Raw genomic sequence first — 15,989 nt, forward strand, 5'->3', positions numbered from 1 at the left:
GTATATACATATGTACATATATAATATTTACAACATTTCATAACGCGATGTGATTGTCATTCCAACTTAGCCTTTTAGTTTGCATTTTTAATACAAATTGCATTATTTCCTTATAATTAATTATATAGTAAGTTGTGACACTAATATTACGGTACAACTGACAGTAGCAAAGCTGTAAGTTAAGTAAATTAATTTTATATGTGATAGAAGCAAAGTTTGTTCAAATAATTAGTCTTTAAGTAATAATGAAACAATATTATAGACAAAAAATATTAAAAATACTGTTAACAAGTAAGGAAGGGCTAAGTTCGGGGGTCACCGAACATGTTATACTCTCGCACGATAAGTGATAATCGAGATTTCATTATCCGTCATTTACATATTTTTCAAATACCGTATTTGTGTAAAGTTTTATTCCGCTATCATCATTAGTTCCTAATGTATATATTATACAGAGAAGGCATCAGATGGAATTCAAAATAGCGTTATATTGGAAGAAGGCGTGGTTGTGAACCGATTTCTCCTATATTTTGTACATATCATCAGAGTGTTAAGAAAATATTACATACCGAATTTCATTGAAATCGGTTGAGCAGTTGCAGAGATATGGTTTTTGGTCCATAAGTGGGCGACGCCACGCCCATTTTCAATTAAAAAAAAAAGCCTGGGAGCAGCTTCCTTCTGCCATTTCTTCCGTAAAATTTAGTGTTTCTGACGTTTTTTGTTAGTCGGTTAACGCACTTTTAGTGATTTTCAACATAACCTTTGTATGGGAGGTGGGCGTGGTTATTATCCGATTTCTTCCATTTTTGAACGGTATATGGAAATGCCCGAAGGAAACGACTCTATAGAGTTTGGTTGACATAGCTATAGTAGTTTCCGAGATATGTACAAAAACTTAGTAGGGGGCGGGGCCACGACCACTTTTCCAAAAAAATTACGCCCAAATATGCCCCTCCTTAATGCGATCCTTTGTGCCAAATTTCACTTTAATATCTTTATTTATGGCTTAGTTATGCCACTTTATAGGTTTTCGGTTTTCACCGTTTTGTGGGCCGATTTTGCCCATCTTCGAACTTAACCTTCTTATGGAGCCAAGAAATACATACGTGTACCAAGTTTCATCATGATATCTCAATTTTTACTCAAGTTACAGTTTGCACGGACAGACGGACGGACAGACATACATCCGGATTTCAACTCTACTCGTCACCCTGATCCCTTTGGTATATATATAACCCTATATCTGACTCTTTTAGTTTTAGGACTTACAAACTACCGTTATGTGAACAAAACTATAATACTCTCCTTAGCAACTTTGTTGCAGGAGTATAAAAATATTAAAAATACTGTTAAAACCATTTCTTTATACACCTCAAGCGCTCAAGCCAATGATAGTCAAGATTAATGTCTTGCAAAGAGACGCAAGCTGTCTTCAATTCGCAATTTCTCGGCTTGCTTCTGTTCCCATGTCAAAAAAATTACATGTAAAAGCAACAACAAAGTTATCAAGTTGAATTCATGCAAGAGAGTATGCGGATGCCTCACTAAAATGATATAGCGGCTTGTTTCAGTGCTACCAAGACTTAAAATCATCCCAAATTCTGCTTATTACATTTAATTTTTTTTTGTTTTTTTTCTTAATATTATTTATACACAAAATAACATTAAATTAATGTATAAAGTATTTTTGTATGTCAGTACCCTAACCCATTTTACATTACTTCCTCACCCACAACCATCATGATGCAACTACCACTACAAATCATGCGATTGCAGAAAAACACGCCTTTCTTTAACCTAACAACAATTTTCATTTCTTTCATTAAATAACGCTTTGAGTTTTCCTTTTCATTAATATTACCTCATTACACGCTAGACTAAGAGAGCGAAAGTAAATACCAACGAACTGCCAAAACAAGAAAACTCGCTTTTCGGCTGACTAAAAATAACGGTTACAGTGGGATGTGTTTGTCAATATTTTTAATTTAGAATATAATTTAAGTGTGCTATGTTACAAAGCACACGAACTGTCAAAATTTTCTAGTAATAGTACATAAAGCCATTAAGGAGCTATATAAAGTTAGAATTTTCAAAAAATCGATTTTTTTCTATATTTTATTTTCTTAATGTACATACATACATACATATATTTAAGAACACACACAGATTATTTCATATCGTTCCGGTGAATATTTTTCACGTTACACGCAAATTTGAAATGGCCTTTTAGAGTGTATGTATGTATGTAAGTACAAGGCCAAACTTTAAACATAATTTTTTCTCAAAATGTTGTTTTCAAAGTCGGTGACTAACATTACTCAAAAACGTCTAAGCCGTTTCGTCTCAAATATAACATGAGCTTCTTAAATATATTATTTAGTAATTAATAGAAGATTTTTTCTCACCTATAAATATTTTTTTTTATAAACAATTTGTGGCCACAATTTTGGTCAAAAATCGATTTTTTTGAGAAACCGCCATTTTGTCAAAAAAATTTTATTTTGCTTATTTCTTCGATTAATTACTAGATTTAACATTACTTACTATAGTGGTCGCCGCAAAACGCCTTTTTTGAGAGAACTTCCGGTGATCAGCTGTAGTTCCTTTCCAAATAAATATTTTTAGTTTTACTAAGACTTAAAACACAGTTAAAAAGTACCATAATATGTGTACAGATTTTTGCATCAAGAAATTTAAAAGTTTTCTCAGAAAAAATTATTGCAAAATTCGCTTATTCCAGCCTTCTAACCATATATAACTCCTTAAGAAAGGGCGTCATGGATCCATGTTTACTTCAGTCAAAGTACTCTTCAAACGTAAAAAAAAAAATCTTTTAATTGGAAATGTGTGACGAATACAACCGGCTTCAAGTCGCTCCTGAAGGGCTCTGAGAGTTCTTTTTCATGCAAAATATATGTATAAGGAAATAATTTAAAAATATCGTTTTCTTAAAAATATGACAACAGGTTTCTACGGTCACTCTAAGAAATCATATTTTTCTGTGCTACCAAATTTAGTAGCAGAGAACCTACAAACTGTGTTGTCAGAGGTAAGAAAACATTAGCCATTATTGTGCCAGAACTACGCTAAACAATCTTGTAGAGCGGTTTTTTGATTATTGAAATTGGTGATGCAAAATACATCCTAAACGTTTTTTATGCATATAATCCCTTTTTCTCTCTCTCTCTCTCTCTCTCTCTCTGTCAGAACTTACGAGTTCTACAAGTGAATTCTGGTCAATCTGTCAAATGCTCAACTGCTGCCTTGATAGTAAAAGCTAATAGAAATACATACATATGTATTTCTGCGAGAAAATTAGTTAAAAACTTTTTATTACAAGTTCTTATACCAATTATAATATCGCTATAGTATTCCAATGAAGAATTTGTTTAAAGATTGAACTGTTGAATGTTGTTTATGTTTCCTTCCAGGTATTATTAACTTCATCGTCATCGTGACCCGGTTCATGGTATAATTAAGTTATTTAACTACCAGGTTCTAAAATAATATTGACCAACCCCTTTACTCAACAATTAAATTCATTGCACATCACTATTCAAACGTTTTCAGTCCAATGAATTGCTGTCTTTTAAATCTCAAACACAAAAATTATGTGTTTATGCTAATAAGGCCACACGCAGAGCGAAACGTGCCATAACTGATAAATTACCGCTTGAATTACGGGCTAATAAAATGTCGTTCAGTTAATTTCATACGTGATTGACATTTGAAAATAAATGTTTAATTTATAATCCCAAAATAATGACGAAAAATGTCAATAGAACCTCAAAATTTAATTTCATGATTGATCAATATTTTTGAAAAATTAATATAATGTTTTTAAGAAGTGCTTATGTATAATTCCCAACTTTTGTTGAAACTCAATTATTATGTAAGCATTTTTCATGTAATTTTCACAGTTAATATTTATTTTACAGCAACAATTCTTGTGCAACACCACAGTGCAGCACACGAAAAACTCGCCATTTCCTTACCACCAACATTTTACCACAATTTATTTATTTTTCCTACTTCTATACAAGAGTTAAGTAAATGAAAATACTCACTGTAGTGTTTGCGCTCCTTAACGGTGTAGTAAACATCTTGAAATTCGACATCTTTCGATGGCTTCAGACAGGCGGTATGCTCCATCGTTGCGGCTACGATGTCTCGTCTACACTTTATTTATGTATTTTGCGCAATAACTTGTTGTTATTGTGGTAGTTGAAATATGATTGGAATGTTATTTTTCTAACGCCGCATTTAATTTTTTTTCGCTTTACTCAATTTTCTGTTATCGCTCAATTTACCTTTTCGGTGGAACGTGTTGCGCTTTCAAAATGTTGCATTAAAGTACTTAAAAATGTGTTCAGAAGTGTAAAGTATGAGCTGTAAGTAAAACAAATGCGAACACATAGTAATTTTAGAGTATTATTATAATTTATCGTCAATGTTAATATGAAGCTTTTTATCGCTTGCGAATACAGAATTGTTTGAATAAATGTTGAATAAGTATAGTTATATAAAAGATTTTACAAAAGTATGTGCAATATATGTGTACAGATGTATGTACATGTATACTTATGCATGTAAGCTAGTATATGTATATCATATGTATTACTAATAAACAGTCACGGCCAAAAGTACAGCAACAGCTCAAACCGTCATTTTACGCAATACCTAAATGTTTGAAGTGAGTGTATGGTAAACATGAATTACACCATTTCAAAAATCAGCAAAACAAATCGATTATTTTAAACAATTATCTAGACGATTACAGAATCCAGCGTAAGCGTAACCTATTTATTTTGTATTTGAAATGAACGTTTTTATATTTAAGAAGCTAACATTATTGCATTAAGACTACAAACCGTCATTTTACGCAAAAAAAAAATAAAAATCAGTTTTGGTATATTTATTTAAATGGTCACATAAATCTTAATATACTATTATTATTGTAATGGTAAACACGAATTACACCATTTCAAAATCAACATATGTACTACCAAATAAAGAAATATGTTTATTTAGTAAATTGACTGGGTGTAATATACTTTTTGTAAAAATTATCAATTATTATATGCTGTTTTTAGATGAGAGCTGCTTTGCAATTATTAACTCCAGCTGTAAATCTGCGAGTGCGATTACAAATGGATTTTGAAATACTTTCATGCAGGGAGTTTGTGATTTGATGTCTGCGAATCTGTCGTCAAACTCGTTCCTTAATCTTTTATTTTGTATTTGAAATGAACGTTTTTATATTTAAGAAGCTAACATTATTGCATAACATTAAGGCTACTCATGTAAACTAGGTCTAGAGCGTGCGAATGAAACAGTGAGTGAAATTTTATTAGCATTAGTTCCGAACTAGTACGAATGTCAATAACATTCTCTGTTGGTATTGTCTAATGAAGTAGCGTTGAAGGGAAAAGCAAATATTTAAACAAACTCGTGTAGTCTAAATACATATATTATAAGCTTTGAGGTTAATTTTTTTACTTTTTCCTCTAAATTATGTACAAATAAATTTCAAAACCGCTTAGTAATGCACAGTTCTAATTGAAACGTAAGTAAACACATGTAAGTCTTCAAATAGTATGTAGGTTGCTTCGTATACTATATATTTGAACTGACTTCCAAAATTCAAAATAGTGATGATCAACACGTCAATAAAATAAAGGAATTGGTGCTTGAGAATCGACGATTAACAGTCAGAGAGCTTACTGGAATCGTTAGAATATCGAAAAGATCAGTGAAACCATTTTAAAAGATCATTTGGGCCTATGAAAGTAAAAACATGATTGGTTCCAAGATTACTCTATTTTTTCGTAGAAGAGCCTCTTCTTAACGACTTTGAAACATATTATTGCTGGCGATGAGTCTTGGCTCTACGCTTACGACCCAGAAACAGACGAGCTCTGACGAATATTGAGGCAAAGGTGAGCTGATGCCGAAAAACCACGTCAAAGCAGGTCAAAAATTAAGGTTATGTTGACAGTTTTCTTCGATTATCGCGGTGTGGTGCACTCCGAATTCCTTCCGAACGGCCAAACTCTCAGCAAGTGATACTATTTGAGTGTTTGCGCGAAGCTATTTGTAAAAAGAGACCGTAATTAAGTGCCGACAATTCTTGATTTTTGTACCACGATAACGTACAGTCGCATACTAAATTGATTCTACGTGATTTTTTCACCAAATTTTCAACCAATATCGTGCAGCAAACACCGTATTCGTCTGACTTAGCTCAGTGTGACTTCTGGCTATTCAGCAAACTCGAACGACCGCTCCGATGAAACCGTTTTGGGTCAATTGAAGACATCAAACGGGAATCGCTACGCGGATTGATTACGAGGTTATTTGTGAAACTTACTTATGTGATAATTTGGTACTGTAAAATTTATTTCAAATAATTTTTATGCCGATATATAATAAACAACCCTCTTGAAGCAGGCTTTGCCAGTCAACTTTTTTTAATAATTTTCATATATCAAGTTCAAGTGTTTTCAAGACATTTTTATTTAATTTGTGATTAAACAGGTTTTAAGATTTATTTACCTTTTTTATTTTTTAGAGCGTATTGTTTGAATTAAAATTTAATTTTTTTCTTGTGAATCATTTTGAGAAAGTCATTCTTGCCAGCCAGCTTATAAAAATTTAAATTAAGTACTATAAGCGATTAATATCAGATTAAACTGTCTGAGCGCTGGGCTATATATTACGAAGACTATTCAATAAGGACGAGACTTAGAAATGAAATGAGAAAATTTTGTAAAAATGTGATTTAATTATCAACATAACACATGCTCCAGCGAGACTCCAACTTTTTTAACCCAATAGATGTATCCTGGAAGTCAGCCAAATGTAGAGAATACGGTTGGTGGGGCAGCGATTCGTACCATAATCGGCCAATTTGATCTTCGCGGGGTCTTAGCCAGCACGTTGTCATGATGAAAAAGTACTTTATTCAACATAAAATGAGGTCGTTTTTTCTGCAATTCGACTGCGAATGTCCAATAGTTCTGGACATTAGAGACTTGTTACCATTTGGTTTTTATTATTGTCCGAGGCAGCGCTAAAATCTCCGAACAAAATGTTGAGATCGGATTATGTGTTTATTTTTTAATGCTTACACTATTGTGCAAAAAATTACATTGTATGGCATTTGATATGCATTTCCATTTTAGAAACAAGTTTTTAAAAGAAAACAGCTTATAAATTCCTAGTAGTAATCTGTCGTTGACAGCTTGCTAATTAAGTGATGTCTGTAAACTAGTACAATTAGCATACAAGTACTAACTGTTAAGCTAAAGCAAAACATTTTCATTATGGCATAACATATTATTGGCAACACAAGCATCTAGAGACGATTTTTCTTCCATATAAGTATGTATCCACATAAGTAGAAATAAATAAAACTCTTTATTGCTTAATATATGTATACCTAACTTATAATAAGTAAATATTTCTTTACATAATTACAACGCATGTTTGCATTTGGCGTACGACTTAATAGCATAAAAAATCTCTCACTTTCTATCTCCCGGCATCTATCTATAAAATAATACAAATATACTTGACAGACATGTCTACATACATACATAGATTTTATTATTCTTCTTTGCCATTCGCAAATAAATCATAATTCTTTATCTGCCCAAGCAGTCAAGTCAAGCCGAGTAGCGCCGAAGCAACGTGTGATTCATGTCTAGCTGTCATTACTGACACCTCATTAAATATGCGCATATATAAAGTGTGTTTATATTTTTCTAGCCGGTTGCTAAAACGGCTGCCTGATTTTTAATTTGCGGTATCAATAGTGAACAGCATAGCGAAAGCAAGTCTTAGGTCAGTAATACCAAACATTTTTGACTTCTTGTTTTTTGGAATATTATTTGGTATTTTTCCACCCGCCTTTTTCCGGTTTGGCGTAAGTCTCTCGACTGCTGTAATTTTCCTTTCCGCTTAAACATGTTTTGGTTAAGCCTTTTCTAATAACCGGTAAACATTTTATGGATGAATATTCAATACAATTCTAGGATTTTTAATTAGTTTATTGCTTCGACACTTAAGTGAGACAGCATTTATAGTATGTAGATATGAGAATACATTGTTTGTAAATATGTTTCAGACAATGATTATGCAGAATATTCCAGTGGTTTGAAGTAAAACTTTTAGAATTCTTCGTTCGATTACGCATTTGCACAAATTAAAGCTTTGCCTTTTTGATTTTTTTGCTTCTCGTTAAATTGTGAGGAACTTCTGCTTTTAACTCATATATTTTCCAATTTTGAACTTAAATATATCCAGAACGTTTATTTTTATATTTTAGTGCCTCATTAAGGTATTGGCACTTTATACCAATTAACTTTGCCTCTTTTACTTTTCGTTTTGTTATAGACAAATTCATTTCTACCTTCAAAAAATCTTTATGTCACGTCATTTACTGAAAATACCTTTTGTCCATTTCTCAGAAATGTTCTTTGAAGCCGCGCTATGTCCAAGCATGCCACGCTATCTTTAGCTGTCCTTTGATTTTGTCTCCACACATTATCTTTTATGGCGCTTTTAACTGTATCCATTAAAAAAGCTGTGGTTATTTAGAGAAAATAGTGCGTAGTCGCGTCTGCAATATGCAAACATTCAAATAAATTTCTATATGTTCTTATATATACATATGTAAGTATATGTATGTATGTATATACGAGTATACACATAAAAAGATACGTATGTAAGTAGAAAATATCTGATTGTTGGTTCAGTTTGTCTTGCGTTTCCTTCCAACGGAGTGCTGGTCTTCCTCTTCCTCTGCTTCCCCCGTACTGCGTCGAATGCTCTCAGAGCTGGAGTGCTTTCATCCATTCGGACGACATGACCTACTCAACGTAGTCGCTGTCTTTTAATTCGCTAAACTATGTTAATGTCGTCGTTAATTTCGTACAGCTCATCGTTCCATTGACTGCAGTATTCGCCGTTGCCAATCCCCAAAGGACCAAAAATCTGCCACAGAACATTTCTCTCGAAAACTCTTAATGCCGACTCATCAGATCTCGATTCATTTTTGTGGAACGGCCATAGCACACTTAAATTCCAATCATCGGGTATGCTTTCGTCTGACCATGTGCCACAAGGAAGCCGATGCATGCTTCTTATCAGTGCTTCGCCGCCATTCATAATACAGAGTTTGTACTTCGGAGCGTGCGCGCACTGACTGTATTCGGTAGAGGGCGTTCCTAGCTAACGAACGAGCGGCTGGTCAGTTACCTCCGAGCACCTTGAGAAGCAGAACAAATATTTTTGTGCGATGTGTTTCTGTGAGTGGTGCAAGCCGAAAATGCAGTATTCGTTAAAGGAGAGGTACGCGATTAAATTCTTTGTGAAACTCGGTAAATCTGCGACAGAGACGTTTGATATGATCAAGCAGACTTACCCATATGTTGCTTTGGCAAGAAGTGGTGTGTTTCGGTGGCACTAGGCCTTTTTAGAGCGCCGGGAAGAGATCGCTGATGAAGACCGGAAGAATGAGCAAATCCGAAGTGAAAACCATGCTCATTGTTTTTTTTTTTTTTTACATCTAAGATATCGTCCAATTTGTGCCCCTCTGGACAAACCGTCAACGCCAAGTTTTACATAGAAGTCCTCAAAATACTCGAACGATGGGTCAATCGGGCCCGATAAGACATCGCAGCCGATTGGAAGTTGCACCACGACAACGCCCCAGCTCACACCGCCTTTCTTGTGAACAGCTACCTAACCAATGCCGGCATCCCAATGCTTCCGCAGCCTACAGTCCAGATGTGGCCCCCGGACTTTTTTTGTTTCCTTGCCTGAAAAGGCCGATGAAAGGCAAACATTTTGAGATGACAGAGGGGATCCAGGCAGCGTGCATCTCGACTCTCAAGGCTATTCCGAAGAATACCTTCCATGACGCCTTCAATGCTTAGAAATCGCGCTGGCAGCGCTGCATCGACGCAGAAGGAGTCTATTTTGAAAGTTTTTAAAGAATTGTAACGATTCGTTCCATTATTTTTTTTTTTTAATCGAGTCAGTCCTATTATTTTCCGGACAAAGGCCGTACCATACATATGTATATTAAAAATTTTATTTCTGAAGCATGTACTTCTTCGCTAAACTTTCCATAACTTAATATAATATATTACAGATAAAGCTAACGCTGAGTAATTCTTTGAAATTTTGTCAAGGTTTTGAACAAATTGCTAAATACTCCGAAAACAAGAAAAATTTACAAAGCAATAGATTATATAGAAATATGTATTAGCCTTGTTTGTTTAGTTTTTGAATATTATTTATCTTATTTTAAATTTTAAATTTACTTTTTCATACATTTTTATTATTTTTTATGATTTTGTTATATTTTTTAGTTTATTATTATTTTTATTGGTTTTTATGTTTTTTTGTTTCTCATTTTTTGAACTTTTATTGAATTTTTGTTTTGTTGATTTTTTTTTATTGTTATTTTTTCTTATTTCATCAATTAAAGTACGTACATATTTCACCAAAATTCACTCAAACCCGTTTTTGGATGTGACGCTAAAAGAAATATTCCTCTTTCTACGCAAAATGTAAGCTCTCATAGGCATAAACAAAGCTGTATTAATATGTGTGTGATAAATGGTACAACAAATATTTTTTTACGCATATTCTGAAGCATAAAATTGTTAATAACATGCAAACATCATCATTTCACAGACATTAATTAACAAAGACTCATGAATATAGAAAAAATTAAAAAAAAAAATATTAAAAAAAATTAAAATGAATATTAATACGCAAAGTGAAGTGAATGACTTACGAACATTTTAGAACTGAATTGAGCATGGAAAATAAATTGATTATGCAAAAAAGATTCTTAAAGCTGAATCAATATAATCAAAGTCCACTTGTATTTTCTCCTCCATCAAAAGTTTACTAAAATATTTCGCTATAATGGCGCAATTGCGGAAAGTTAAAATTTGCCGAGTCATTTTAACATATTTTTAACATACTTATGTACGTATTTTAACATAATATAGGAATGTTAACATATTCAAACGTTTATTGGAGGTATTGAATGTACCGTCAAACGGTGTGTAATTAAATAATTAGAAGTCACTTGATATGCATACATATGTAATAATTACATAACAGTTATAACAGTTATTAAGTATATATGTAAGTATATAGTTATAATTAATAACTACAAATATTATATGAGTTAATTTTCTCATTTGGTAAAATGTTTTATTAGAACATTAAATTATTTTCTTATTAGTCAAGTCTGTTTAAGCGATGAGTTCACACATTGAAATTAGTAATTATTCATTATTAAGTACGAAGTGTAGTATACCCGATACTGCATCTACCGTTATATTTAATTGCTGCGCGAGAAATTGAGCGTAACGGAGTTAAGCTTCGACTTTAGTTGTAAACAAAAATATAGGTATGTCGATACATAATTATGTAACATCAGCTGCTAATTGTACATTGTCTACTATACACATATACATCTGTACGTGTAAGTAGTCATTAAACACCGCTTAAAATCTAACATTACTATTTACACAGCTGTAATGGAGTCAGAATAATTATTGGGAATTATTGCATCCGCAGTTAAAAGCTGTGCAATCAGAATATTTGAACCTAGATATTCAAAAGCGCACGATACAATAAAGTGTCTAACGCAAATAATCCTAAAGAATCGTGAGTATTGAAAATTACCTACCACTTTAATAAATATAATATATTACGCAAACTTTTAATGGTTTGCTTGAAACCGCTTCCAAAACACAGAAAGAGCTTATTTCATATGAGAACTACAACATGTTCCGTCGAGTCATCGCTGTTATAAGAAAAAAGATCTTGTAGAGTTGCCTTTGGTTGATCTAATCACCTACCAAATCAAAGTCACACACTTACAGTTGGGCATTTTTTTTATTTGTAATTTTAATTTAAATTTTTTTATCGTGATAGGCGTCTCTGAGTTCCGGGAAAAGAATCAACAATGAGAGCTTAAGAGTGCTAACGCCAACGTGCGCATAATTTATTTACTTCAAAATAAACATAATTGTTGAAAAATAAGCTTACACGGCAATTACCCGTTTTAATTGTTAAGCTATGAAACAATTAAAGGGTTGTGTATAGGTGTGTTAATAACGCTGATGACCACAATAATATTATTACTTCTCCAGCAAATTTAAAAGCGAAATTATGTCGGTAAACTTTTATCGTCATACATTCATACAAAAACAAATTATAGCGGAAGCTATAATACCCTTTACAAATACAAAAGATTCTTTACAAGAACTTGATTCGGATCGTACAGTTTGTATGGCAGCCAATATGCTATAGTTATCCAATCTGAACAATTTCTTCAGACATGCCGAATTTCGTGAAGACATCTCGTCAAATGAACAAGTTTTCAATGCAAGCCTGAACTCTGATCGTTAGTTTGTATGGCGGATATATGCTATAGGGACACGATATAGGCGTATCCGGCAAATGAGCTTTTCGTGGAGAAAATGGCATGTGCAAAATTTCAGATCGATATCTCAAAAACTGAGGAACAAGTTCGCGTATATACAGTCATAAAAACGGAGAGACGGGTCTTCTAAATTTCCTTCTTTACAAACTCGCGGGTATAAGGATCAAATAATCGCAGGCGATGACTTCATTAAGTGCATTTTGTTACAAAATCTAACCTTAAATTAATATATTAGATATTTAAGTGTAAATATTTAAATAAATTCATTTCAAATTGAAAGTTAAAAGTATTAAAATAAGTGCGGCATACCGATTCGATCAATACTTTTGGAGAACGAAAGGAATTGATTTTTCACTTCACACATATTCTGTGTTTCAATTCGACTTAGAAAGTAAAATTATTACATCATTAGACCTTTCAGTGCCGAAAAGTGTACTTTTGAAGCAAAAAATGTTTCTCAATAATAAAGTAAAACCAAAGCTCAATTCTATTACGATAGGCGATGTTTACTGACTTCCAATAAAATCAAATATAATTACCTAATACAAATATATGCCAATTAGTGTGTTTAATACCTTTCAAATTAACTATTTTTTATAATTTCGTGAATCAAAAATCGTGGCAATTATTTTTCCTTATAGCATATGCATTTTTATGAATTTTTAATAACTTGAACGAAATTTCTTATTCGATATGAGTTACACAAATAATACAAAAAATGTTATGTGTGAAAAAATTAAAGTTTCTAATAAAAAGATGCATTTATTTTTTAGTTCTATTATTATATTTTGATTTTATGTTTAAAAACTGTATGCCTAATTAGACAGTAACCATTATTTATAACGATTTCATTATTTTATATATATATTGCAATCTTAATACTTTTCTGGAGACACTTACTTTCTCAATCAAGGCTCCTTTCAATATACCTGTTCCAATCGGTGTCTTAAAACGTAATTTTTTGCAGCTTCCCACACAATATCGTAGCCGGTTTGAATTTCAGCAATTGTTGCTTAGCACTTACTTATATATTTTAAATGTATTTATATGTGATTTCAAAAACACAAATTTTTTTGCCAGATTTTATCGGTACATTGCACGCCAAAACAAATTTTAATGGAAAAAGCTAAATTATACGATTTTTATGCAGCAAAGGCTTTGAACTTTTAATCGTTAAAAGCAACTGTTTTCGCTAATACACATATTTTTTGTTTAATGCAAATTTTTATTACAAATCACACTGTTTGAATTTTAATTAGAAGTAAGGTTTCGGCCTTCATATTTTTACACATTTCATATTATTGTTAATTGATTTTCTTGTTCTACAGGTGATTTGTGTGACGATAATAAGCGATAAATTTATTTTTGTTGTGTGGCAATTTTTAGCGCTGTTTTTTACTGAAGATATTTCTTATTTTTGGTTTCTTTATTAAAAAACACCTTTTTACATGTATCAATTATTTTTATAAACAGTTGTAGGTTACAATTTATAATGTTACACTGTTTTATAAACTGTTCTCAACTGTAAATCGAATGCAATTCAAAGCTGTTTCTTTGCTTATTTATTTTCATTTTTAGCATACATAAGTTATGCACATGTTATGTGAATGTTTATACATGTTTATTATTTTCCGTTAATATCACAATTTTTATTTCATACGGTTTTTTTTTATTTGCTGTCGATAATTAACTTTTTATAAAGATGTTTATTTTTATCCGTGTTTTTTTTTGTTTTTTGTTTTAGTCTATAATAATATTTTTTTTTTTATTGGCTCAAGATCGCCTTCGGTGTGCACTTTGCTTCCAAAATATCATTAATTTAATACGTTTAAATTAGAATTAGTTAAACAAATTTGCAATTCGAAAAAAACTAACGGCAAAGTATCGCATATATGTACATACATATGTATTTTTCTTAAATCACTCCTATTTTTAATTATTCATTATTTTCATTTGTAATTTTATTTTTAATTTTTTTTTTCATTCACGTTTTATACACTCTCCTTTATGGCAGTAACAAAAACAAAATTGAAAGGATTCGTTCATTGCAACTCGCTTGATACTATTGTTTTATTCTCTTGCTTGCGCGTCGTCATCCGCTCCACTGTGAAGCACAATTGCGAATGAATTCGTTCGAAGTTGGAGCTCACCGCCAAAAGTCGGTTTGCCCAGACCACAACAGCCAGCAATAACATGCGGTTGCGTCGCGACGAGCATTGCCGCTGCCGTTGCTGTTGCTGCTTCTTTCGGCTTTTGCCTATGTTATTGTTTGTAGTTGTTTCGCACAGAAAACAGTGGTCATTGGGGAGTTTGGGGTTGTCAGCAGCAACAACACTTGCTACATAAACAGCGGCAACAGTTGTTCTGTTTTCGTTTGTTATTATTTAAATCAGCTTTGTTTTTGTTGTCAACAGCGAAAGCGAATATGCAAAACAAAATAAATACGTAAAAATAATAATTGAAAATGTGTTTGTAAGTATATAGTACAAATAAACAAATAAGCAAAAATTGTTTATGGCGCGGACACAATGTCAGAAAATGAAATCGTAAAAAAACACACACACACAGCAACTATGCCTTAGAGTAGGTGGAGAAGCGCGAAAGAAAGGTATGCGTGCGAAAATTTCCGCAATTACCGGCAAACTCAAAGTAATTTATTTTCATTCAATTTGTTTTTGTATTTTTCTTATATACTATTCTTATTTTACTTTCAAAGAAATCTAATGAAATCTTTTCTTTTTATACCCTGAACCCCAGGGTATATTAAGTTTGTCACGAAGTTTGTAACACCCAGAAGGAAGCGTCGGAGACCCTATATAAGTACATATATAAATGATGTATGTTGAGCTGAGTCGATTTAGCCATGTCCGTCTGTCTGTCTATCCGTCTGTATATATGTATGTATACGAACTAGTCCCTCAGTTTTTAAGATATCGTTTTGCAAACGTCATTTGCTCTTCAAGAAGCTGCTCATTTGTCGGAACGGCCGATATCGGTCCACTATAACATATGTATAGCTGCCATATAAACTGAACGATCGGAATTAAGTTGTTGTATGGAAAACTTTCACATTTGACAATGTATCTTCACGAAATTTGGTAAAGATTATTTTCTAAGGCAACTATGTAATCTCCGAAGAAACTGTTCAGATCGGTTAACTATAGCATATAGCTGTCATACAAACTGAATGATCGGAATCAAATGCTTGCATGAAAAACTTCCTCATTTGACGTGGCCTCTTCACGAAATTTGGTATCAGTTATTGTTCGTAGAAATAATGTAATTTCGGAAGAAATTGTTCAGATCGGTTAACTATAGCATATAGCTGCCATACAAACCGAACGATTGGAATCAAGGGCTTGTATGGGAAAACTTTTGCATTTGACGTGGTATCTTCACGAAATTTGACATGGATTACTGCTTAAGGTAATAATATAATCTCCGAAAAAATTGCTCAAATCGGATTACTATAGCGTATAGCTTCCGTACAAACTGAACACATATGTAC

General features: G+C 32.5%; 1 protein-coding gene across 1 annotated transcript in view; it reads right to left on the reverse strand.

The window, feature by feature from the left end:
* LOC126763163 (ATP-binding cassette sub-family G member 1) overlaps positions 1 to 14,607 on the reverse strand; it is a 34,417-nt gene extending 19,810 nt beyond the window's left edge. The window contains exons 1-2 of the mRNA XM_050480424.1: positions 13,382 to 14,607; positions 4,071 to 4,392 (exon numbers count right to left, since the gene is read on the reverse strand). Of these exons, the coding sequence (XP_050336381.1) occupies positions 4,071 to 4,155 (85 nt within the window). The 5' untranslated portion in view covers positions 4,156 to 4,392; positions 13,382 to 14,607. The remainder of the gene's footprint in view (positions 1 to 4,070; positions 4,393 to 13,381) is intronic.
* Between the last annotated feature and the right edge of the window lie 1,382 nt (positions 14,608 to 15,989).

This window comes from Bactrocera neohumeralis, chromosome 6 (genome assembly GCF_024586455.1).
Source record: "Bactrocera neohumeralis isolate Rockhampton chromosome 6, APGP_CSIRO_Bneo_wtdbg2-racon-allhic-juicebox.fasta_v2, whole genome shotgun sequence".
Lineage (NCBI taxonomy): Eukaryota > Metazoa > Arthropoda > Insecta > Diptera > Tephritidae > Bactrocera > Bactrocera neohumeralis.